The sequence below is a fragment of the Pseudophryne corroboree genome, chromosome 6 (genome assembly GCF_028390025.1).
Source record: "Pseudophryne corroboree isolate aPseCor3 chromosome 6, aPseCor3.hap2, whole genome shotgun sequence".
NCBI classification, from domain to species: Eukaryota; Metazoa; Chordata; class Amphibia; order Anura; family Myobatrachidae; genus Pseudophryne; species Pseudophryne corroboree.
Window position 1 is genome coordinate 173,642,972 of NC_086449.1, and position 27,529 is coordinate 173,670,500.

At 48.5% G+C, this 27,529-nt stretch overlaps 1 protein-coding gene across 6 annotated transcripts in view; it reads right to left on the minus strand.

The window, feature by feature from the left end:
• The window catches only part of DUSP26 (dual specificity phosphatase 26), a 94,936-nt gene that overhangs the window by 12,930 nt on the left and 54,477 nt on the right, over nt 1–27,529 (minus strand). For all 6 annotated transcript variants that reach the window (XM_063930379.1, XM_063930380.1, XM_063930381.1 and 3 more), the window contains one exon: nt 19,077–19,230. In XM_063930379.1, coding sequence (XP_063786449.1) covers nt 19,077–19,230 — 154 coding nt within the window. The remainder of the gene's footprint in view (nt 1–19,076; nt 19,231–27,529) is intronic.

Sequence of the window (27,529 nt, forward strand, 5' to 3'; positions counted from 1 at the left end):
CCATACAGCCAGTTCCCAAGAACAAAAATCCTCCCCTGCTTCCACTAAGTCCACCGCATGTTGCTGGGGCTCCACTGGTGGAGCCAGGTGCGGTGGGGGCCCGTCTCCGGAACTTCAGCGACCGGTGGGTTCGCTCACAGGTGGATCCCTGGGTTCTACAAGTGGTATCTCAGGGATACAAGCTGGAATTCGAGACGTCTCCCCCTCGCCGTTACCTCAAATCAGCCTTGCCAGCTACTCCCCGGGACAGGGAGGTAGTGCTGGCGGCAATTCACAAGCTGTACCTCCAGCAGGTGATAATAAAAGTTCCCCTCCTTCAACAGGGACGGGGTTACTATTCCACAATGTTTGTGGTACCGAAACCAGACGGTTCGGTGAGACCCATTCTAAATTTGAAATCCTTGAACACTTATATAAGGAAGTTCAAGTTCAAAATGGAATCGCTCAGGGCGGTTATTGCAAGCCTGGAAGAGGGGGATTACATGGTATCACTGGACATCAAGGATGCTTACCTACATGTCCCCATTTACCCACCTCACCAGGTGTACCTCCGTTTTGTGGTACAGGACTGCCATTACCAATTCCAGACGTTGCCGTTTGGTCTGTCCACGGCTTCGAGGGTATTTACCAAAGTAATGGCCGAAATGATGATACTCCTTCGAAACAAGGGAATTATAATTATCCCGTACTTGGACGATCTCCTTATAAAGGCGAGGTCCAGGGAGCAGTTGTTGGTCGTAGTAGCACTATCTCAGGAAGTGCTACAACAGCACGGCTGGATTCTGAATATTCCAAAGTCGCAGCTGGTTCCTACGACGCGTCTGCTGTTCCTGGGTATGATTCTGGACACAGAACAGAAGAAGGTGTTTCTCCCGGAGGAGAAGGCCAAGGAGTTGTCATCTCTGGTCAGAGACCTCCTGAAAACAAAACAGGTGTCGGTGCATCACTGCACGCGAGTCCTGGGAAAGAGGGTAGCTTCTTACGAGGCAATTCCATTCGGCAGGTTCCATGCAAGGATCTTTCAGTGGGATCTGTTAGACAAGTGGTCCGGATCGCATCTTCAGATGCATCGGCTGATCACCCTGTCCCCGAGGGCCAGGGTGTCTCTGCTGTGGTGGCTGCAGAGTGCTCATCTTCTCGAGGGCCGCAGATTCGGCATACAGGACTGGGTCCTGGTGACCACGGATGCAAGCCTCCGAGGTTGGGGGGCAGTCACTCAGGGAAGAAACTTCCAAGGACAATGGTCGAGTCAGGAGGCTTCCCTACACATAAATATTCTGGAACTAAGGGCCATTTACAATGCCCTAAGTCAGGCAAGACCCCTGCTTCAAAACCAGCCAGTGCTGATTCAGTCAGACAACATCACGGCGGTCGCCCATGTAAACCGACAGGGCGGCACCAGAAGCAGGATGGCGATGGCAGAAGCCACAAGGATTCTCCGATGGGCGGAAAATCACGTGATAGCACTGTCAGCAGTGTTCATTCCGGGAGTGGACAACTGGGAAGCAGACTTCCTCAGCAGGCACGACCTCCACCCGGGAGAGTGGGGACTTCATCCAGAAGTCTTCCAGCTGATTGTAAATCGTTGGGAAAGGCCACAGGTGGACATGATGGCGTCCCGCCTCAACAAAAAGCTAAAAAGATATTGCGCCAGGTCAAGGGACCCTCAGGCGATAGCTGTGGACGCTCTAGTGACACCGTGGGTGTACCAGTCGGTTTATGTGTTCCCTCCTCTTCCTCTCATACCAAAGGTGCTGAGGATAATAAGAAAGAGAGGAGTAAGAACTGTACTCATCGTTCCGGATTGGCCAAGAAGGACTTGGTACCCGGAACTACAAGAAATGATCTCAGAGGACCCTTGGCCTCTGCCTCTCAGACAGGACCTGCTACAGCAGGGGCCCTGTCTGTTCCAAGACTTACCACGGCTGCGTTTGACGGCATGGCGGTTGAACGCCAGATCTTGATGGAAAAGGGCATTCCGGTTGAAGTCATTCCTACGCTGATAAAAGCTAGGAAGGATGTGACGGCAAAACATTATCACCGCATATGGCGAAAATATGTTGCTTGGTGTGAGGCTATGAAGGCCCCCACAGAAGAATTTCAGCTGCGTCGATTTCTGCACTTCCTACAGTCAGGAGTGACTATGGGCCTTACATTGGGATCCATTAAAGTCCAGATTTCGGCCCTGTCTATTTTCTTTCAAAAAGAACTGGCTTCACTGCCTGAAGTTCAGACGTTTGTTGCATATTCAGCCCCCTTTTGTGCCCCCAGTGGCACCTTGAGATCTCACGTTGTGTTGGATTTCCTAAAATCACATTGGTTTGAGCCACTTCAGACCGTGGAGTTGAAATATCTCACGTGGAAAGTGGTCATGCTTTTGGCCTTGGCTTCGGCTAGGCGGGTGTCAGAATTGGCGGCTTTGTCCTGTAAAAGCCCCTATCTGATCTTCCATATGGACAGGGCAGAATTGAGGACTCGTCCCCAATTTCTCCCTAAGGTGGTATCAGCGTTTCATTTGAACCAACCTATTGTGGTGCCTGCGGCTACTCGGGACTTGGAGGCTTCCAAGTTGCTGGACGTAGTCCGGGCCCTGAAAATCTATGTTTCCAGGATGGCTAGAGTCAGAAAGACTGACTCGCTGTTTATCCTGCATGCACCCAACAAGCTGGGTGCTCCTGCTTCTAAGCAGACTATTGCTCGCTGGATCTGTTCCACGATTCAACTTGCACATTCTGCGGCTGGACTGCCGCATCCTAAATCAGTAAAAGCCCATTCCACGAGGAAGGTGGGCTCTTCTTGGGCGGCTGCCCGACGGGTCTCGGCTTTACAACTTTGTCGAGCTGCTACCTGGTCGGGATCAAACACGTTTGCAAAATTCTACAAGTTTGATACCCTGGCTGAGGAGGACCTTGAGTTTGCTCATTCGGTGCTGCAGAGTCATCCGCACTCTCCCGCCCGTTTGGGAGCTTTGGTATAATCCCCATGGTCCTTACGGAGTACCCAGCATCCACTAGGACGTCAGCGAAAATAAGATTTTACTCACCGGTAAATCTATTTCTCGTAGTCCGTAGTGGATGCTGGGAGCCCGTCCCAAGTGCGGATTGTCTGCAATACTTGTGTATAGTTATTGCTTAACTAAAGGGTTCTTGTTATGAGCCATCTGTTCAGTGAGGCTCAGTTGTTATTCATACTGTTAACTGGTATAGTTATCACGAGTTGTACGATGTGATTGGTGTGGCTGGTATGAGTCTTACCCTGGATTCCAAATCCTTTCCTTGTAGTGTCAGCTCTTCCGGGCACAGTTTCCCTAACTGAGGTCTGGAGGAGGGGCATAGAGGGAGGAGCCAGTGCACACAAGATATAGTACCTAATCTTTCTTTAAAGAGTGCCCAGTCTCCTGCGGAGCCCGTCTATTCCCCATGGTCCTTACGGAGTACCCAGCATCCACTACGGACTACGAGAAATAGATTTACCGGTGAGTAAAATTTTATTATTGTGAGGTGTGAGGTGTTCAGAATAGACTGGAAATGAGTGGAAATTATGGTTATTGAGGTTAATAAAACTATGGGATCAAAATGACACCCAAATTCTATGATTTAAGCTGTTTTTTAGGGTTTTTTGTAAAAAAACACCCGAATCCAAAACACACCCGAATCCGACAAAAAATTTTCGGTGAGGTTTTGCTGAAACGCGTCCGAATCCAAAACACGGCCGCGGAACCGAATCCAAAACCAAAACACAAAACCCGAAAAATGTCCGGTGCACATCACTAATATATATATATATATATATATATATATATATATACACATACATATATATATACATATACACACACACACACACACACACACACACACACACACACACACACACTGCTCAAAAAAATAAAGGGAACACTTAAACAACACAATGTAATTCCAAGTCAATCACACTTCTGTGAAATCAAACTGTCCACTTAGGAAGCAACACTGATTGACAATCAATTTCACATGCTGTTGTGCAAATGGAATAGACAACAGGTGGAAATTATAGGCAATTAGCAAGACACCCCCAATAAAGGAGTTGTTCTGCAGGTGGTGACCCACAGACCACTTCTCAGCTCCTATGCTTTCTGGCTGATGTTTTGGTCACTTTTGAAAGCTGGCGGTGCTTTCACTCTAGTGGTAGCATGAGACAGAGTCTACAACCCACACAAGTGGCTCAGGTAGCGCAGCTCATCCAGGATGGCACATCAATGCGAGCTGTGGCAAGAAGGTTTGCTGTGTCTGTCAGCGTAGTGTCCAGAGCATGGAGGAGCTACCAGGAGACAGGCCAGTACATCAGGAGACGTGGAGGAGGCCGTAGGAGGGCAACAACCCAGCAGCAGGACCGCTACCTCCGCCTTTGTGCAAGGAGGAACAGGAGGAGCACTGCTAGAGCCCTGCAAAATAACCTCAAGCAAGCCACAAATGTGCATGTGTCTACTCAAACGATCAGAAACAGACTCCATGAGGGTGGTATGAGGGCCCGATGTCCACAGGTGGGGGTTGTGCTTACAGCCCAACACCGTGCAGGATGTTTGGCATTTGCCAGAGAACACCAAGATTGGCAAATTCGCCACTGGTGCCCTGTGCTCTTCACAGATGAAAGCAGGTTCTCACTGAGCACGTGACAGAGTCTGGAGACGCCAAGGAGAACGTTCTGCTGCCTGCAACATCCTCCAGCATGACCGGTTTGGCAGTGGGTCAGTAATGGTGTGGGGTGGCATTTCTTTGGGGGGGGCGCACAGCCCTCCATGTGCTCGCCAGAGGTAGCCTGACTGCCATTAGGCACCAAGATGAGATCCTCAGACCCCTTGTGAGACCATATGCTGGTGCAGTTGGCCCTGGGTTCCTCCTAATGCAAGACAATGCTAGACCTCATGTGGCTGGAGTGTGTCAGCAATTCCTGCAAGATGAAGGCATTGATGCTATGGACTGGCCCGCCCGTTCCCCAGACCTGAATCCAATTGAGCACATCTGGGACATCATGTCTCGCTCCATCCACCACAGACTGTCCAGGAGTTGGCGGATGCTTTATTTCAGGTCTGGGAGGAGATCCCTCAGGAGACCATCCGCCACCTCATCAGGAGCATGCCCAGGCATTGTAGGGAGGTCATACAGGCACGTGGAGGCCACACACACTACTGAGCCTCATTTTGACTTGTTTTAAGGACATTACATCAAAGTTGGATCAGCCTGTAGTGTGTTTTTCCACTTTAATTTTGAGTGTGACTCCAAATCCAGACCTCCATGGGTTAATACATTTGATTTCCATTGATAATTTTTGTGTGATTTTGTTGTCAGCACATTCAACTATGTAGAGAACAAAGTATTTAATAAGAATATTCCATTCATTCAGATCTAGGATGTGTTATTTTAGTGTTCCCTTTATTTTTTTGAGCAGTGTATGTATGTATGTATGTATGTATGTATGTATGTATGTATGTATGTATGTATGTATATATATATATATATATATCTACATATACACACATACTGCCATCTGGTGGCTTTCACTTACATCCTATATAATAAATGGCTAACTGCTCTTCACCTCTATTATGTGCATCGGTGGCCACTGAAGACCGCCACACAGGCCAAATTAAAATGAAAATGATCATGCAGAGAGATGTTACAGCTTGCTGCTAATTACGTAAAAACACTGATCTGACTGTGTCACACTTGCTGAATACGGAGAGAGAGTGTGTAACGCTGCTACTCACCTCTATGGTGCCGCTGGCAGCCACTGGAGGGACAAGGACACACACCACCTTTGTACACTGCACCCTCACCCATATATTGCCCCTATATACATCCTGCACCCTCATACCCCTCCATACAGTGCCCCCTATATACAGTGCACATCAATCTTCCATATACTGTTTCCGCATATACCACATACTGTGCACTCCCTCCTCCATATACTATGCTGCATTCCCAGGTTACTTGCTACCCCTAGACTAGGCAACAAGTAACAGTAGTAACCAGGAAACGGATGTAGGAACCACCAGACAGTCCCACAGCACTTAGAGTGGAAGCACCGAGAACACGTGTGGCCACTTACCGACGGGGAAAGCAGGTGAATCAGTCCAGCAGGAAGGGATGAGACTCTATGTGGGGTGAGCAGTGCGGTGACTGGGAGGAGGAGGGTCTGGCGCTGGGGCTGCAGATGATGCGGGTGAGGAGGCAGATAATAGGCTCCACTGTCTTATATATACACTGCATGCTGGTGGGGGTCCTGTGCTCGCCCCTCCCACACCGGCCATGCCAGACCACTCAGGCCAGCTTCTGGTGGCTACTGGTGTCCTCTACCCCCATCCCCCACTGGCCAAGAAGTGTGCGGGGACTGGTGAGCTTACATGTGCCAGTACTGGTGTATTGTCACAATCCTGACTGTAGGTTTTATATTTGGTGACTTACCCCTGCCATCTGTCCTGGATCCTGTGTCTTTTCACTCACGGAGTTAAACAGCTTGTCAGCACTGAGTTTTCCTGAGTTCTCTGCCTGAGAGGTAATAGTTAATTAGCTCCACCTGTGGTGATCTCCTGTGTGAGGCTGAATTCAGTAATCTGAACTTTAGGTCTAAAAGCCAGCATCCTGTGTTTTGCAGAAGTCCAGGCTTCAGTGTTCTCTCGGCCTGCTAGGCCTCATTCTACATCACAGCCTTGGCTAGAGTAGTCACATGACAGTGACTGTTCACCTGACCCAGAGTTGTTCAATCCTCTGCCAGCCTGAGACTCTCTGCATCACCTAATCCTGCTCACCAATCACCAAGGACCAGGAAGTATAAATCAGGAGGCTGAGTTAGAAACGGGGCCAGTTCCTTGTGTCACACACAGCTATGTGTGAGCATTCTAGCTGAGCTCCCTAAGGTTGTGATCTCCAGAGCTCCCGTATCCCAGTACCTCAGTACCTCCGTGCTTCCAGCACCTCCGTGCCTCAGTACCTCCGTACCTCCGTGCCTCAGTACCTCCGTGCCTCAGCATCTCCGTGCTTTCAGCACCTCCGTGCCTCAGCACCTCCGTGCTTCCAGCACCTCCGTGCCTCCGTGCCTCAGTACCTCCGTGCTTCCAGCACCTCCGTGCCTCAGTACCTCCGTGCTTCCAGCATCTTCGTGCCTCAGTACCTCCGTGCTTCCAGCACCTCCGTGCCTCTGCACCTCCATGCCTCAGCACCTCCGTGCTTTCAGCACCTCCATGCCTCAGTACCTCCGTGCTTCCAGCACCTCAGTGCCTCCGTGCCTCTGCGCCTCCGTGCCTCTGCACCTCCGTGCCTCAGCGCCTCCGTGCCTCAGTACCTCCGTGCTTCCAGCACCTCCGTGCCTCAGTACCTCCGTGCTTCCAGTGCCTCTGCACCTCTGTGCTTTCAGCACCTCCATGCCTCAGTACCTCCGTGCTTCCAGCACCTCCGTGCCTCAGCACCTCCGTGCCTCAGCATCTCTGTGCCTCAGCACCTCCGTGCCTCAGCATCTCTGTGCTTCCAGCACCTCCGTGCCTCAGCACCCCAGTGTCTCTACGCACCCCAGTGTCTCTACGCACCCCAGTGTCTCCACGCACCTCAGTGTCTTTACGCACCTCAGTGCCTCCAATCACCTCAGTGCCTCCACGCACCTCAGTGCCTCCACGCACCTCAGTGTCTCTACGCACCCCAGTGTCTCTACGCACCCCAGTGCCTCTACGCACCTCAGTGCCTCTACGCACCTCAGTGCCTCTACGCACCTCAGTGCCTCTACGCACCTCAGTGTCTCCAAGCACCTCAGTGTCTCCAAGCACCTCAGTGTCTCCAAGCACCTCAGTGTCTCCAAGTACCTCAGTGTCTCCAAGCACCTCAGTGTCTCCAAGCACCTCAGTGTCTCCAAGCACCTCAGTGTCTCCAAGCATCTCAGTGTCCCCAAGCACCCCGTGCCCTTTAGCACAGTTGTACCTGTTATTCTTCACTGATTCATCAGCGCCTTTCCAGTTCTGTCTTTCAGGAGACCTTCAGCGCCCACACGTGCTTCCTGTCTGCCGACCTCATCCTGCATGAGGAGAACCTGGATTCGGCCATCTCTGCCGCGGTTCCTCTTCCCAGTCACCGGAAGAGACCCCGAGTCCACAACACTTCCAAACCAGGTCAGTGGTGGTATTCGTGTAGTCCTCCAGTCGCCCGCGCAGACTTCGCTAGCACCGGGTTCACAAAACCTTAGTCATGACAGTAGGAACTGGCCACATGGACCCAGCCGAAAGTGTTTGTCTGACGCAGGACCTCCTAAGCAATATTGCAGGACGCTTGGAAGGTCTGGAGTCGACTCAGCATCAATTGGCACAGTGTCTGCAGCGGAATTCTTTCTCCAGAGATTCTCTGACCTTCTGCTCTAAGACTCCTGACCAACTGCAGATTTTCTACCAGATGTTACTACAGTTACAAGAACTTTTGCCTAGTATTCTCTCTGTGATGCCTGATCTCCTCAGGAATACTACCAACGTTGTTGATCCTGTTTTGTCCCATCCAGTTAATAGAGTCTCTTCCTCTGCGCAAGGGAAAGTTTTTCATCAGAGCTATCCACGGCCCAAGCTTTCTGAAGCTGAACGTCAGCGGCGTAAGGAGCTACATCTCTGTCTTTACTGTGGAAATTCTGGTCATTTTGTTAAAGACTGCATTCTTCGCAAGCCAGGTAATAGTGACAAATCTCAGTATCATAGTGCTCATGTCTACAAGTCATCCACAGTATCCGATCCTTCTGCTGCTGACGGGGGTATCAAGAAGGCTACTCTTCTGAGAGAGACTCAAATTTATGACTGGGGTCCGGTGGTTAAAAGACCTTATCCCAAGTTGGGTGTCCAGAGAAGAATGTTCAAGCCATTTACAGTCACAGAGGAGTCCGTGTCCACAGCCCCAGGAGGGGCGTCTTCAGAGCGTCCAGTCCCAGGAGGGGCGTCTTCAGAGCGTCCAGCCCCAGGAGGGGCGTCTTCAGAGCGTCCAGCCCCAGGAGGGGCGTCTTCAGAGCGTCCAGCCCCAGGAGGGGCGTCTTCAGAGCGTCCAGCCCCAGGAGGGGCGTCTTCAGAGCGTCCAGCCCCAGTGAGGGGTTCAGAGCGTCCAGCCCCAGAGAGTCTTCAGAGTGCTGCCCAGCCAGAGAGTCTTCAGAGTGCTGCCCAGCCAGAGAGTCTTCAGAGTGCTGCCCAGCCAGAGAGTCTACAGAGTGCTGCCCAGCCAGAGAGTCTACAGAGTGCTGCCCAGCCAGAGAGTCTACAGAGTGCTGCCCAGCCAGAGAGTCTACAGAGTGCTGCCCAGCCAGAGAGTCTACAGAGTGCTGCCCAGCCAGAGAGTCTACAGAGTGCTGCCCAGCCAGAGAGTCTACAGAGTGCTGCCCAGCCAGAGATTCTACAGAGTGCTGCCCAGCCAGAGATTCTACAGAGTGCTGCCCAGCCAGAGATTCTACAGAGTGCTGCCCAGCCAGAGATTCTACAGAGTGCTGCCCAGCCAGAGATTCTACAGAGTGCTGCCCAGCCCCGTGAAGAGGGGGCTCTTGCCTCAGCCCAGCCCCATGAAGTGGGGGCTCTTGCCTCAGCCCAGCCCCGTGAAGAAGAGGGGGCTCCTGCCTTAGTTCAGCCCCGTGAAGAAAGGGCTCAGTCCATCCCGGTTCCAGCCATACTCCAGGCCCAGCCTGGTCAGTCCGTCCCGGTTCCAGCCGGTCCAGCAATACTCCAGGCCCAGCCTGGTCAGTCCGTCCCGGTTCCAGCCGGTCCAGCAATACTCCAGGCCCTGCCTGGTCAGTCCGTCCCGGTTCCAGCCGGTCCAGCAATACTCCAGGCCCTGCCTGGTCAGTCCGTCACGGTTCCAGCCGGTCCAGCAATACTCCAGGCTCCACCTGGTCAGTCCGTCCCGGTTCCAGCCGGTCCAGCAATACTCCAGGACCAGCCTGGTCAGTCTCCTTTGGCTCCAGCCAATTCAAGTATCCTCGAATCCAATCCAGTCCTACTCATCCAGCCAAAGCTTTCTTCAGTTTCATCCTCTAAGCTTTCGTCTGATGGTTTTCCACCTATTTACTTTGATGGAGATTTATTGCAATATGCCGCTCTGGTTGAACAATTTCTCTCTCGGATGGAGTCTGATCCTTCAGGTGCAGTAACTCCTTCCAACATTACTCGATATCTGTTCCTGGCATTCAGAGGAAGAGCTTTGGAGTGGGCCAACATGCTCTTTGAGAGTAATGATCCTGTGTTCCATGACTTACAGACTTTTAGTAACGCTGTAGTTAAAGAATTTAGTCCTAAACCTTTGGAATCTGCATCAACGAAGGTCCTAAATTCTTCTGTATGAATTTCTCAAGTTCCTCTAAGATTCAAGATGGGTGTCCGGAGTCCACCCTTGAAGAGGGGGATACTGTCACAATCCTGACTGTAGGTTTTATATTTGGTGACTTACCCCTGCCATCTGTCCTGGATCCTGTGTCTTTTCACTCACGGAGTTAAACAGCTTGTCAGCACTGAGTTTTCCTGAGTTCTCTGCCTGAGAGGTAATAGTTAATTAGCTCCACCTGTGGTGATCTCCTGTGTGAGGCTGAATTCAGTAATCTGAACTTTAGGTCTAAAAGCCAGCATCCTGTGTTTTGCAGAAGTCCAGGCTTCAGTGTTCTCTCGGCCTGCTAGGCCTCATTCTACATCACAGCCTTGGCTAGAGTAGTCACATGACAGTGACTGTTCACCTGACCCAGAGTTGTTCAATCCTCTGCCAGCCTGAGACTCTCTGCATCACCTAATCCTGCTCACCAATCACCAAGGACCAGGAAGTATAAATCAGGAGGCTGAGTTAGAAACGGGGCCAGTTCCTTGTGTCACACACAGCTATGTGTGAGCATTCTAGCTGAGCTCCCTAAGGTTGTGATCTCCAGAGCTCCCGTATCCCAGTACCTCAGTACCTCAGTACCTCCGTGCTTCCAGCACCTCCGTGCCTCAGTACCTCCGTGCCTCAGTACCTCCGTGCCTCAGCATCTCCGTGCTTTCAGCACCTCCGTGCCTCAGTGACTCCGTGCTTCCAGCACCTCCATGCCTCAGTACCTCCGTGCTTCCAGCACCTCCGTGCCTCAGTACCTCCGTGCTTCCAGCACCTCCGTGCCTCAGCATCTCCGTGCTTTCAGCACCTCCGTGCCTCAGTACCTCCGTGCTTCCAGCACCTCCGTGCCTCCGTGCCTCTACACCTCCGTGCCTCAGCACCTCCGTGCTTCCAGCACCTCCGTGCCTCAGTACTTCCGTGCATCCAGTGCCTCCGTGCCTCTGCACCTCCGTGCCTCAGCACCTCAGTGCTTTCAGCACCTCCATGCCTCAGTACCTCTGTGCTTCCAGCACCTCCGTGCCTCAGCACCTCCGTGCTTCCAGCACCTCCGTGCCTCAGCACCCCAGTGTCTCTACGCACCCCAGTGTCTCTACGCACCCCAGTGTCTCCACGCACCTCAGTGTCTTTACGCACCTCAGTGCCTCCAATCACCTCAGTGCCTCCACGCACCTCAGTGCCTCCACGCACCCCAGTGCCTCTACGCACCCCAGTGCCTCTACGCACCCCAGTGCCTCTACGCACCTCAGTGTCTCCAAGTACCTCAGTGTCTCCAAGTACCTCAGTGTCTCCAAGTACCTCAGTGTCTCCAAGCACCTCAGTGTCTCCAAGTACCTCAGTGTCTCCAAGCACCTCAGTGTCTCCAAGCACCTCAGTGTCTCCAAGCAGCTCAGTGTCTCCAAGTACCTCAGTGTCTCCAAGCACCTCAGTGTCTCCAAGCACCTCAGTGTCTCCAAGCACCTCAGTGTCTCCAAGCATCTCAGTGTCCCCAAGCACCCCGTGCCCTTTAGCACAGTTGTACCTGTTATTCTTCACTGATTCATCAGCGCCTTTCCAGTTCTGTCTTTCAGGAGACCTTCAGCGCCCACACGTGCTTCCTGTCTGCCGACCTCATCCTGCATGAGGAGAACCTGGATTCGGCCATCTCTGCCGCGGTTCCTCTTCCCAGTCACCGGAAGAGACCCCGAGTCCACAACACTTCCAAACCAGTGGTGGTATTCGTGTAGTCCTCCAGTCGCCCGCGCAGACTTCGCTAGCACCGGGTTCACAAAACCTTAGTTTTATATATATATATATATATATATATACATGTATATATAGTGCAACATCATTATAGCCTGCCCTATACAGATATAAAAGCCCGTCAAGCTTTTAACTAGTTTATAAAATATTTTCTCAATGTACTTGCTCAGATAAATGTACAGTAGGAGCCAGGCATTTAGTGGAATTACAGGGTGTAACTGACACAGGGCCCAGGGAAGTGCTTGAGGACTCCTTGAGCACCCACGGTACATGCTCAGAAAAGGAGGGATGGGGACCTGGGAGGCTAGAACGGCCACTACCCAAATTTTGCTATGAGGCCCAATGATGCCTTTCTCTGCCAAGGGTGTAGCTACCATAGGTGCAGGGAGAGCAGCTACTATGGGGCCCAGAGCTGAGAGGGCCCACATTCCCTGTCACAGTTACATGTGTTATATACATTTTTCGCCAGTGAGTGGTACGTAGGGGTCCTTTCAAACTTTTTCCTTGGGGCCTGCAATATCTAGGTATGCCCCTGGACCTCCTCATGTAGGGTGAACTTAAGCACTACTACAATTCATAAAATAAACTAGGGCCCTACTATGGGACATAACATTAATTAGGGCTTTACGATGGTTCAGAAAATAAACTAGGACAGTATTATAGAGCATAAAATTAACAAATGCTGCAGAGAAGTGTCTCTCTAGAAGCATCGGGACGGGGGCCCCTTCAAAATGTTGCTTTGGGACCCAAAAAGTTCTGGCTACGCCCCTGTTCTCTGCCCTTTTAACTTACAAGGAAACAAAGTGATAAATTGCTTTTTGTGCTTTCGTACTTGCTGGAATTAATGCACACTGCACTTCCTTCTATGAATCCTGTTTGAGGTGGGATCTTAGCGCCTTTGTTTGTGATCCTGTATGTCTGCCATCAGCTGCGCATAGACAAGCATGCCAGTGTAAGAATAGGTGTAATAATAATAATAATAATAATAATAATAATAATTTTATTTATATAACGCTCTTTCTCCAATAGGACTCAAGGCGCGTCACAAATTCATATTGCAATTCAGTTGGAAGTTACATTTCATCTGTCTGTCTAAGGGTGTAAGACCTTGAGGCAGGCTCGGCGCTACCCGCTCAGCAAAGGGATGCAAAGCAGGTAGGCGCCAGGCAGGAGAGGCGCTCTGCCTGCTTTGCATCCCTGTGCTGCGCCTGGGACCCTACTGCTGCCGGCTGCTGTGCCTGTCACATCGTTTGACAGGCAGCGGCGCCGGCAGCTTGAGCCTCCTCCTACACACACAACACCCCCCTCCCCTTCCTGCAGTGTCCATGTCCTGTCTGAAAAGGGGGCGGGGCTACATGGCGCCGAGGGGCAGAGCTACATGGGACCAGGCTTCAGTGCAGAGGAGGACAGAAGCTGCTTGTGCTACTCAAATCCGGCCGGCCAGCCAGCCAGTCAGATGGTATGTTGAGGAAGTGAGTGAGTGAGTGAGTGAGTAGGGGTGTGTGTGTGTGTGTGTGTGTGTGTGTGTACCAGCGCCGTAACTACGTGTGTGCTAGGTGTGCCTGGCACACAGCGCAGTTGCACTGAGGGCGCACGGCTAGCGGCTTGTAATGAGTCAAATTGACTCATTACAAGCCGCCTGTCCTGTGCTGTGTGCGCGCCGTGGCCGGAGAAGAGGAGAGCAGCAGCGCCGGACGCAAGGGAGGAGGAGGAGGGAGGGGGACTGGAGCCGCAGCAGCGCTATGTAATTGGTAGTGGCGCCGCTGCAGCAGTCCCCTCTCATTCCGCATTGGCTGCCCGGCACTGCTGTGAATGCTGGGATGCGCTTCCCTCATCCCAACATTCACATCGGCGGCCAGGCAATGCGGAAGGAGAGGGGACTGCTGCAGCAGCGCCTCTACCAAGGACATAGCGCTGCTGCGGCTCCAGTCCAGGGGGACGCTGTCTGCCGTAATGTGTAAAAAGGGGGGCGCTGTCTACCGTAATGTGTAATAAGGGGGACGCTGTCTGCCGTAATGTGTAATAAGAGGGACGCTGTCTGCCGTAATGTGTAATAAGGGGGACGCTGTCTGCCGTAATGTGTAATAAGGGGGACGCTGTCTGCCGTAATGTTTAATAAGGGGGACGCTGTCTGCCGTAATGTGTAATAAGGGGGAAGCTGTCTGCCGTAATGTGTAATAAGGGGGAAGCTGTCTGCCGTAATGTGTAATAAGGGGGAAGCTGTCTGCAGTAATATGTAAAAGGGGGATGCTGTCTACCGTAATGTGTAAAAGGGGGACGCTGTCTGCCGTAATGTGTAAAAAGGGGGACGCTGTCTGCCATAATGTGTAAAAAGGGAATGCTGCCTGCTGTAATGTGTAAAAAGAGGGACTGTCTGCCGTAATGTGTAAAAAGGGGGACGCTGTCTGCCGTAATGTGTAAAAAGGGTACTGTCAGCCGTAATGTGTAAAAAGGGGAATGTTGTCTGCCGTATTGTGTAAAAAGGGGGACGCTGTCTGCCGTAATGTGTTAAAAGGGGGATGCGGTCTGCCGTAATGTGTAAAAAGGGGATGCTGTCTGCCGTAATGTGTAAAAAGGGGGACGCTGTCTGCCGTAATGTGTAAAAAGGGGGACGCTGTCTGCCGTAATGTGTAAAAAGGGGGACGCTGTCTGCCGTAATGTGTAAAAAGGGGACGCTGTCTGCCGTAATGTGTAAAAAGGGGACGCTGTCTGCCATAATGTGTAAAATTGGGTATGCTGTCTGCCATAATGTGTAAAAGGGGCTCTATCTGGTGTAGTGGCGCTACTGTGCAGCGTAATTTGAATAATGGAGACTACTGTGCACCGTAGTATGAATTGGTATTATTTTGTGGCCACGCCCCTTCCCCATGAAGCCATGCCCCTATATATTTTTCACGCGCCTACGGCGTGCACTGCCCCAGTTTTGCATAGGAGGGGGGGGGGGGGCTATTATGTGTATAAGCGCCACTAGTACTGGGGCTATTGTGTGTATCAGTGGTGCTACTACAGGGGCTGTTATGTGTATAAGCGGTGCTACCACAGAGGCTATTATGCGTATAAGCGGTACTACTACTACAGGGGCTATTTGTATAATCTGTGCTACTACAGGGGGTATTTTGCTAATGACAAATAAAGTATATTATTATTATTATTATTATTATTATGTGTATAATCGGTGCTACTACAGGGGCTATTATGTGTATAAACAGCACTTCTATGCGCGGGGTAATGTGAATAAGATTGTACTACTGTGTGGCGTAATTTGAAATGGTACTATTGTGTGGTACTACCCCTTCCTTGTGAGACCACACCCCTTTTTTGCCACACGCTGTCCCTTTGTAAACTATGGGGGGGGGGGCGCAAATTTATAGTTTGCAGGGGGGCGCCGAACACCCTAGCACCGGCCCTGCCTTGAGGTCACAAAACTCAGACTGCTCTAAAACTGAAAGCCCAAACATGGGTTCATTGCACTCAAACGCATGCTAGGAAGTGTACAGCGGGGTCAGCTTGGGGAATAGCAATATATGCCTCTGCTCCCCCACTTTTATGTCACAACATGTAATGCACCTGCATTACTCAGGGATCACTACACAATGCATGACATCGGGGCTGATTTACCAATAGGCAAAAATACATTTTTCTTTGCCTAATTTATATAGTGGGTTGCTGCCAAAGGGGCATCTCCAGGCCTTTCTCAAAATGAGAAAAAAACATTAATAAATTAATTAAATTATAATATATATATATATATATATATATATATATATATCTCACCACCAAATGAATCAGAGGGCGCTTAGTTACTTTCTAATGGACCAGCATTCCATACAGAAAGTCAATATATCTCAAAAAATATTTTAATAAAAATGTGCTCAATTTAACACAGATAGATCAGCAAACCCTTTTTCACATACATATAATCTTAAACATAGTTTTATGTCAGAAAATAGTAAAAGTGCTGTATTGACATCGCAATCGCAGATCACACGTGCTGCACGTTATAGTTATCTCAATCACACAGAAATAGGTTTAATAACATTCGATTGCATGAGATAAATCACATGGAAAAAATACACTCAAGTAGCACATCGCAATTGCAGGGCTCCCGGGAAGCTCCCAGCCAGATTGCAAAGGAAAATGGATCCAACTCATTGCTGGGATAAAACTCCCTAGTGGATGGGGGCATTTAGAGTTCGCTATCACTCTGGAAGCCACCGTTCTGCCCTACTGAGCTAACACGGGGCCACGTGTGAGAGAGAGTTGGGCCTCCAGACCACAGCCATCACTGGTTGATCGCTATTGATAGTTTTCAGATTGGCAGCTGTGTATATGTTTGATATACAGGCCCATTAATATACCACATATACTATTATATACCTGGTCCAGCAGATCAGTAAGTTACTATTGCGAATGTATGGCAGTATTGACGGGGATTGGAATATTCCACAGCTGCTTTGGGGATATCTCTTCAGCTAAATACAGACAATATGTACTAATTATAGCCATGATCAAAAACGGATTGGGGCACGCGCACAACCCCGAAAAGGATACACGATTATGGCTCACGGGGGACGTAATGCGAGTCACACCTGGCCTCGTTGCACACCCCATCTCTCGATGCTGGCCAGCTGAGCAGAGAGACAGGAGGCGGAGCTGCTCAGCCAGCCCCTGTCCATGAAAACAACGTAGCTGAGCAGAGTGCCTGAGGAGTGAGCTGCTCGCCCACCCTGATCTCTCTATGAGGCTAAACCTGCCAATCAGCCCATCGGCCCTTCTGGCATTTGCCAGAAATGTCAGATTGGCAGGCTGGTGCTGACCATGATATGAAAGTAGAGATGAGCTCCGAACATTGGTGTTCCCACCAGACTCGGATCCCACGTCGAGGCCGAAGGTCATCTTCCTGGCGTCGGATTCTTGCGAGACTTGGATTCTATATAAGTCACTGCAGCCAGGACTCGTCGCCATTTCACACAAACACACATATTGCTGAAAGCTGTGCTATACTCTGCTGTAGTAGCTGTAATTAAGGAACAGGACTCGGGACTCACAAGTGGCTGTGCTGTGACTGTATGGGGGCACGCTGCTGAAATCTGCACTATACTCTGCTGTAGTAGCTGTAATTAAGGAACAGGACTCAGGACTCACAAGTGGCTGTGCTGTGACTGTATAGGGGGCACACTGCTGAAATCTGCACTATACTCTGCTGTAGTGTCGGTACTGAGACTCTGGACTCACAAGTGGCTGTGCTGTATAAAATGACTGTATAGGGGGAACATTGCACGCTGCTGTATGCTGCGCTGTACTCTGCTGTAAATTATACAGGTTGGTAGTGGTACACTTTTCCCTTGCGTGCTTTGTTCACGTGAAACTATAAGACCTGTGATCCACACAATTCAAACCAAGCTGCAAGTTTAAATATAGGAAAATAAAAAGTATCTAATTTAATATATCTATTGTTTTTGTACTGGTTGGTGTGCTTTACTCAAGTGCGCTTTGTTCGCGTACATTTATAAGCCCTGTGATTCACGACTTGACAAATGGATAACTATCAGTTTAGAGAAGAGCAACCAAGTACTAGTGCAGCAGCTGCTGCCAACAGTCATGATGATGACGCTAGTCCAGCAACGTAATAAATCCAGGGGAACCCTACACGTTTTGTTCCCTGTATTTTTTGAACCAGGACTAGCTCAAAGAACCTGGGGCTAGTTATGCTTTTGGGTAGTGTGGGACTCCACACCATTTTATTCTGATTTTTAATTATTTCATAACTTTTACACACAGAAGCCTGCATGGAATCTCACTGATCTGTGTAGGCTTCTGTCAAACTCGCCTATCTGAAGCAGGTCTATTATTTCCAGAGGTTTTTTTTTTTTTTAACTAATTCTGTTTGAAGTTAAACTCGCACCCTATTATATTGTGCAAGTGGTATGGTTAAAATAGGAAAACATTTGGGGGTAAATTTACTAAGATGGGAGTTCTATTTAAGATGGGATGTTGCCCATAGCAACCAATCAGATTGCAGGTATTATCTTCTAGAAGGTGCTAGATAAATGAGAAGTAGAATCTGATTGGTTGCTATGGGCAATATCCCATCTTAAATAGAACTCCCATCTTAGTAAATTTAGAAATGTGAGCTACATGCGTGTTTTACATGTCATAGGCTGCAAGAACATGCAGAGTTCTGAAAATGTGAAAGTTTAGCACTAAACTCGCACCTTTTCTAAACTCGCAACTTATTACATTTAGCCCAGAGTGTGAGTACAAGGGTGCAATTGTCTTGTCCTACAGCACCAAGCACTATGGACTGTCCAAGTACATTGCTATTAGACACCACTTTATCCATGAGTTAGTGGAGAGAAGTCTCGCCTTTGTAGCAAGTGCTATGTTAACAAAGGGACCAACGTCACAACTATCAAGTATGTTCCTTTGATTGCCTATTGACACGCAATATACAGTTTCCATTTCTCACTCAAGTTAATGATATAAATCCTTAATTACAGTATGTATAAACAGGTTTGCCGAAATATCCCTTTAATCCAGGTTACCTATGATTTACACAAGGTCTGTGGCTGATTAAAACCAGATGAAATGTGGTATTGAATGTAGCCGGCCACAGAATATGTGTAAATCATAAGGTGTTCCAGATTAAAGGGATATTCTAGCAAGCCTGTGCAGGGCTGCCATCAGAAATTGTGGGGCCCAGGACTAACAAAATAGGCAGCCCCTCCCTCCCCAACCCGAAAAAAAATAAAAATAATAATAAATTTTTTATTTATTTTTTAAATATTATTATTATTATTTTTTATTTACATAAAATTAAATAATATACCTATGCACATACGGAGCAAAACCATATTATGCCCCTTGCCCCATATTGCTCCATGAGCGACCCAAGCCCTTCCCTCTCTATCAGAAAGGCTGGGCCCGGGACAACTGTTCCCCCGAGTTGCCCCCTGATGGTGACCCTGGACCTATATACAGTGTAAATTCTCTTCCACTTACTGATCTCCCAGGTAGAGCTTTGGCCACACCTCATCTGCATGGTTCCGGATTGTTTTCCCGCTATATAGGATCCTTTCCAGATCAAACACACTTCTCTGCAAGTCTACCCTGGCCAAGGAGCTGCGAGAGGGGACATGGGATGCCATGATAGTTCCTGTAGCATGAAAGAGAAAAAATAAGGTTTCAAGAAATACTGAAATACAGAAATTCATGAAAACCAGTATGTGCAGTATAGGCAGCTGCCTCCTAGCTGTTGTACTGTGCTACTGGGAAGGTTTCCCTTCAAATTTGACCAAATCTCCTTGTGGGTTTTTAGTCACATATAAACAGGGACAGACTGGGGACTCCGTCTGGCCCTGGCATACGTGTGCACGCGTGTGGTGCGCACGCCGTGTAAAGGGCGCGCAGACACTGCAAATGGGGGTGTGAACTCGCGGCACGCACTCATATTGCTTAGCAACGGGGCACGTCTGGCGGCAGTATCGGGGGACAAACCAGAGAGCCGGGTGCTGCGCTGAGCACAGCCTTCCAGGCTCTCTGTGGACTGGACCGGTTCACCAGCCCATAGGCCCTTCTGGCATTTGCGAGAAGTGCCAGACGGGCAGTCTGGCCCTGCATATAAAGGAGTGTCAGAGGAATACTGGCACCATCCTGTGCTGTTTCTTGGTGTGCAAAGAAAGAATATTTTTACTCTTCAGGTGTGGGGAAATTATTGCCACCCCAGCTAACTTAAACCCAATTATAGGGATACTTAGTGTTAACTGCATGAAAACTTTGCTTGACAATCAGCCATGCCCAATAACAGTGTAAATTAATAGGGGATGACTCAACTGTTTTGGGCATCTAATTTTCTGTCTAAAAGAGACTGTTCAGATGCCCAAACAATTGTCACAATTAAATTGTTGTTTGGGCACATATGCATGTTGCGCCCAAACAGACAGGGTTTAGCTGCGTAAAACAACTAAACCCATCTAAAGTCCTGTTTTAGGTGTCCAAATTCCTATTTGGACACCCAAAGTGCTGACTTAGCACATGTTTCTTCTCGCACCTCAGGAGGATACGAGAAGAAAGGTCATCCCCACGCCCACAGGGCGTCTAAATGGAGCAACAATTGAATTGCTCCTTTTGCTCCTCCTAGTGGTAGCCACGGGGTAAAACAATTGAATCGTCCCCATGGACTTTGGAAGATTAGAGTATAATAACTAGTATTGGCTAGCTTTGACAGATAACATTAAGCATAAAGCGTATACGGATGTCCTTACAATTAGAAGAACAAATCTTAAAGCTACAGATAAGGCCACCATGATAGTCCTGAATCCATCCTGCTTCACTACATGGCTCCGGCAATAGGGCTCTCACACCAACATAATACTGCCTCAGGTTAACACCAGTGCCAGCCCCAGTGAAGCTTAAAACCCAGACCACATGGACACAATGAACCTATCATGGACACAATGAACATATCACAATGAACCTATCACCACATGGACACAATGAACCTACCATCAGCTGAGCGACACTGGAGGAAATCACGCTCTAAGGCAGACTTCCTCCATTTTAAACTTATGCTCTCATCCTTCAGTGCTGCCCTTTCTCTTGCTAAGCAGTCATACTTCAAGAACCTCATTTCCTCCCAGTCTTCCAACCTCCGGAGCCTCTTTGCCACTCTCAACTCATTCCTCTGCACACCTCCACCTCGTCTCCCTTCCTCGCTCTCTGCTCTTGACTTTGACACTTACTTCACATCCAATATTAACCCCATACATCAGGACATCACATCACACCAGACCATCAGCAACCAGCCTCCTCCCATCCCTTACCACCCCTCCCTATCCCTCTCACCAACTCTGACATCTTTCTCCCATGCATCTGGAGAGGAAGTCATGGCCCTCATTCGTTCCTGTCCCCTCACCACCTTCCTACTTGACCCTATCCCCTCCCGCCTCCACAGCTACCTCTCTCATTCTGCCTGTTCCCATCTTTCCCACCTTCTCAATATCTCCCTCTCATCAGGCACTGTCCCCTCTACCTTCAAGCATGCACTCATCTCTCCTATTCTTGAAAAACCTACCCTTCATCCAAACACTCTCTCCAACTACCGACCCATCTCCCTCCAAACTCCTTGAGCGTATGTCTACAACCGCCTTACTTCCTTTCTTTCCTCACACTCACTGCTTAACCCATTCCAGTCTGACTTCCGTCCTCTCCACTCCACTGAAACTGCCCTTACAAAAGTCTGCAATGACCTCCATGCTGCTAAACCTAAGGGCCACTACTCTCTACTTATTCTTTTTGATCTATTTGCTGTTTTTGAAATACAGAAAATCTACAGAAAAAATACGGAAAATCCTTCACTGCAAATCCTTAACTCCATTGGTCTGCATGATACTGCTCTCTCTTGGCTGTCTTTCTACCTCTCTTACCATTCATTCTCTGTCTCCTCTCATGACTCCACCTCCCCCTCACTTCCACTAACTGCAGGTGTACCCAAAGATTCTGTCCTTGGTCTTCTTCTTTTATCTCTCTATATGTCCTCACTAGGTAAGCTCATTAGTTATTTTGTTTTCAATATCATCTCCATGCTAATGACACTCAAATCTATCTATCTTTCCTCTCCAGACCTCTCCCCTGCTCTCCTCATTCATATCTCCAACTGTTTCTCTGATATCTCTGTTTGGATGTCCCAGCGCTTTCTTAAACTTAACATGTCTAAAACTGAGCTGATCATCTTCCCTCCCTCCCGCATAACCTCACCTCCTACAATCTCATTATCTATTGATGGCACTACTGTCTCCTCTAGCCTCCAAGTGCGCTGTCTTGGAGTAATCCTCGACTCCTCCCTCTACTTCAAACCACACATTCAGCACCTCTGGCAAACTTGCCATTTTCATCTAAAAAATATTTCCAGGATCAGACCCTTTCTGACCCAGGATGCTACTAAGACTCTTATCCACTCACTGGTCATTTCCAGACTGGACTACGGTAATCTCCTCCTAACTGGCATTCCTGACAAATACCTCTCTCCACTCCAATCTATCCTCAATGCTGCTGCCCGGCTCATTTTCCTCACCAAACGCACTACGTCCACCTCTCCTCTCTTACAAGACCTTCACTGGCTCCCCTTCCCTTTCAGAATCCATTTCAAGCTTCTCACACTCACTTACAAAGCCCTCACCCACTCCTCTCCCATCTACATCTCTGACCTTATCTCCCTTTACACTCCCACCCGTCCTCTTCGCTCTGCTAATGCACGCCGACTCTCCTACTGATTACTTCCTCCCACTCCTACCTCCAAAATTTTTCATGTGCTGCTCCATTTCTCTGGAATTCCCTACCTCTCCCCCTCAGACTCTCCACCTCTCTACAAGACTTCAAACGGGCTCTCAAGACCCACTTCTTCACCAAACGCAGCCAAATCTCATCCTAACCCTCTGTTCCACTCTCTATGTACCCCGTCTGTGTCACCCCTGTCTGTCTACCCCTCCCCTTTAGAATGTAAGCTCTCATGAGTAGGGCCCTCTTCCCTCATGTGCGTATCCTTTTTCTTACTTTAATAATCTTCAACTGCACCAAATCCAGCAGTCTTCTGCCACCTGATACTTATTCCAGTGTCATCTGCTGATGTAGCTATGTTTATTCTCCCTGTACTAGTCCTATATTGTCGTTACCTATAAGTTGGTGTTTTCCTGTTTTGATTGTTTATGTACTCTGTAATTGGGCACTGCGGAACCCTTGTGGCGCCATATAAAGGATAATAATAATAATAATAATAATATCCGTATATTTTTGGAGTGTGGGAGGAACTGGAGCACCAGGAGGCAACACATGGCATTAGGGTTGTGAGGAAAGAATGCTAACCACAACATTAACCGTGCTGGTCATTTTCATACAAAAGTGCAATTGGAATGGCAAAAATGTGTCCCATCAAAAAAATAGGGACACGGTTGGATTCCAGCATCCATGACAAGCTAGACAATTGAAGACTTTTTTTTTTTAAGAGGGAAAGACTATGCCCCCACCTCAAAAACAGGGAACTTATTCCTAATCAAGCTTTTGGCCACTTATTTACATAAACCTTTTTTGCAAAATGAAATCTTCCAGCTCTTCCTCAGTGTTAAGCTAGGCATATTCATGGATCTAATCTGCATTTATGAAGAATTGCTCCTGTTCCACCCAATTTGCCCCACCAAAGGCCACTGTGGCTCGCAAATCCATGTGCTCTTTAAGAGTCCATTGATCTGTGGAAAAATATGCATGTGACAGCACAAAACACATTTGTTTCCATGCATTTGCACTTTCATAAACAACTCTGAAAGGTCTATTTAATTATCATTGGTGGCAGAGGGGTCCCCAGAGCAGAGCATATAGTGGCTTAAGAAACAATTTTTGTTTGTAATTCATCAAATTCATGGAACTGGGACAGTGATTCTAGTCAGAGCTTGTCACAGCGAAGAGTAAATTAATAACTTAAGAGGAGATCTTTTTACTGCCGAGTTCGGACTGGATTTACCTACTGCAGTTGTGCCTGGCCGTGCATATGTAAGTATATGCTACTGGGGATATCCCTTGTTGGCAATTTTGTTTTATGCAAAGGTAGCCTTCAGGCTAACTTCATCTAAAGGCAGCTGGGAGTGCCAACGCCATGTGCCATTACCAGAGCCTGCCAAATTTACCATTTTTGTAATGTCCATATGATACTATGGAGACTGCTTTTGAATTGTGCCATCAGTAAAGATGTGGTGGTACCCATATGTTAAATAGCCTTGATAGTATACAACAGTTAATAATGCATCAGATTACTGTATCAATAAATAGGCACCTCAATGTTGTTTAGTGGTAATGCTATATACAGTGATAATGATTGGACATTATATAGTTACAGGCAGGGCTGCCATCAGAAATTATGTGGCTTGGCACTGACAAAATAGACAGGACTAGAGATGTGCACCGGAAATTTTTTGGGTTTTGAGTTTTGGTTTTGGATTCGGTTCCGCGGCCGTGTTTTGTATTCGGACGCGTTTTGGCAAAACCTCCCTGAAATTTTTTTGGCGGATTCGAGTGTGTTTTGGATTCGGGTATTTTTTTTTTAAACCCTCAAAAACAGCTTAAATCATAGAATTTGGGGGTAATTTTGATCCCATAGTATTATTAACCTCAATAACCATAATTTCCACTCATTTCAAGTCTATTCTGAACACCTCACACCTCACAATATTATTTTTAGTCCTAAAATGATATATGATATAACTCATATCCTCTGACGAAACCGCCTGCCAGTTTAGCAGAGAAACGCGTAAGGAAGGCACCAGCACCTGCATCTTGCTGCCCGTTACTACCTACCTTCTCTGACTGCCGGAAAGTCTCCAAACAGGGTAAAAGCTACAGCGGGACCGAGCTAAGGAGGTCCGCACCCTGTTCATTCTAAAGCCGCTACAGCCGTGAGTAACCTGTGACAACTATTGTTGCTAGACAGCACAGGGGTGGAGTGTATCGCTGCAGCCAAGATCCAATACAGCGGACTCCCCCCTGTCAGCAGCAAAAAGCTCATAAGTGAGTGAAATTATCATCTTATATCCTTATTCCGGCTAAAGAAATTTAATATGGCATTATATAAATCGGGGTCGTAGCATACCGCTGTGGACAGTTGAATACACAGCGCTCTCCCCCTGTCAACTTTATCAATCTGAACAAGTGGCCAAAATTAATGACTGCACCTTGTATTCCGGCATTCTTAAAGAGACGGCTGTCCAAGAGTAACAATTGTTACTAAGTATACACATATATAAAAGATACTACATGGACACTATTTACAAATGAACTTTAAGGGCAATTTTTTATGAGTTACTGTATGTGGATTAGAGTATTTTTATACATGAATTTATACATATATATGGTTTTATGTTTTATGTTGTTAATTGGAGTACAAATAAATTAAATATATTTAAAATCCAATAAGATTCCAGCGCTCCCTTGATAGTGTTTACTATTTTTCGCATATGTTAGTACATATGCGATCAACGTCACTGCGGTAGGTGGTGAGGAGCGGCGATGTATTTTAATACATCCCGCCCATAGGGAGTTTCCACCCAAAGTTAATCTTCAGTGTTGAGAATAAATTCCGCTGGCGTTTAGCGGTCTCACTATCTCTCCCTATACTAGCTACCTTTTGCTGGCACCCTGCACCGCTGAGAAGTCTCACTGTCTCCTTTCAATAATCTAAAAATACTATAAACATTTATATGACATTTTTTCATTATTTTTCATTTTGTACAGCACCACACACATTTTACTATACAGTGCAAATAGCTAAATAACCGGGTTGGGGCTGATATGCCGGTGGTCAGAATACCGACCGCGGTATCCTGATGGTTAGAAGTGCAACAGTAAGTAAGTAAGTATGAAAACCCTCACTCCCTTCCCATAGCCTAAACCCAACCCTTCCCCCCACAGCCTAGCCCGGAGGTGCCTGAACCTAGCCTTCCCTTCCCGCAGCCTAACCCTAATCCTCCCTGGGAGTGCCTAAACCTAACCAATCCTTTCCTGCAGCATAAATCTAACCCTCCCCACGGCCTAACCCTCACCCCACAGACTAATTCTAACCTGACCCTCTTCCTGAGCGGCTTACCTCTCCGGCAGCCCGGCAATGACTCGTTCGGTATCCTAGCTATCGGGATTCTGGCGCCAGGCTTGTGATCCTAGTCGGGATGCTGGTGCTGGCATTCCGAGCAGTGTCGGGATTCTGGTGATGGTATTTCCACTGCTGGGATCCCAAATAACCAGGCCCTCCTTTTTTTTTTATTATTACGAATCATCATTGAAGTAGAGCTGCTCTTTTTACATATATTGTATACTAGCACGGATCATCTTTTAATGACCAAGAATGCTGGTTATACTTAGGAGGGGGGACCTCACGCATTTTTTTTTTACATTTTTTTTAACCCATTCAAACCCTTCTCCATTAAGTTAATGGAAGCCCTGGACAACAAAATTGCATTCATGTCCTCCTCCCACTCCCTTCCCAGTCCCAAACACTAAATTTAATTTTTTTTTCTATAAAAATGTACAATATATAACAAGTATGATGAGTAGGCAGGCAGGCATCGGACTGAGATGCAAATTAGTGTCGGAGGGCTGGGTCAGTTGATGGTGGGCGACTTTGTAAGCCATTGGCGGTGGCAGCGGGCATCGGCTCAGAGGCAGTAGCGGGCATTGGCTCGGCGGCGGTAGGGGTCATCGGCAGGATTCGGCGGACATTATGGCTGTAGTGCCTCACCAGCCACTGACCTCACCGCACGCCACTGCTGTACTGTACTACTATAATTATATACTGGTGGTCCCCACAATGCAGCACACTGAGCACAGATATTTGCAGCACACTGAGCACAGATATGGAGCGTTTTCAGGCAGTGAACGTAGATATTTGCTGCACACTGAGCACAGATACAGAGTTTTTCAGGGAGAGAACGCAGCCACGTCCTCTCCGTTCAATCTCCAATGCACGAGTGAAAATGGCGGCAACGTGCGGCTCTTTATATAGAATACGAATCTCGCGAGAATCCGACAGCGGGATGATGACGTTCGGGCGCGTTCGGGTTAACCGAGCAAGGCGGGAAGATCTGAGGCTGCCTCGGTCCCGTGTAAAATAGGTGAAGTTCGGTGCGGTTCGGATCTCAACGAACCGAACCCACTCATCTCTAGACAGGATCCCTCCCCCCCCCAAAAAAAAAAGATTCTGATGCACTGCTTCACCCCTATGTGAGGTCATACATTGTGACATTACATATAGGTGGAGTGGTGCGGACCTACAGGAACGGTTTACAGAGGGCTGATGCGAAGATAAGGCTTAAGAAGTCCTTCTTGTGCATCACACTGCTGTTGATTCACAGACTGGCGCAGCTCTACAGGTTTTGGCGGTAGGGTGGACCCCCTCTCTGTAAGTGCCAGAGACACCAGTCCCCACAGTCCCCCTCGATAGCTGCCCTGGTTACAGGATGCAAAATGCACAGTTTCCCAGTTGGCCCAAAGTGGTATATATACCATATATACTCGAGTATAAGCCGACTTTTTCAGCACTTTTTTTTGTGCTGAAAAAGCCCCCTCGGCTTATACTCGAGTCAGTGCAGGGACAGCAGTGTGACAGGGAGAGTAGTGTGAAGGAGGGACACGGAGCGCACAGCGCGCGCCTCTCCTGTGTCCCTCCTGCATCTCCGGCGGGTCTATTAAAGGAAGTACCCGTTCGTGAGCTCTGATTGGCTCACGAACCGGCACTTCCTTTAATAGACCCGCCGCGGCCGCCGGAGATGCAGGAGGGACACAGGAGAGGCGCGCGCTGTGCGCTCCGTGTCCCTCCTTCAGAAGACAGCGCGGGAGCGACGGAGGGTAAGTAACAGGCACTGGGGGAGCATATTTGGCACTTGGGGGGGACGACATATGTGGCACTGAGGGGACTTATC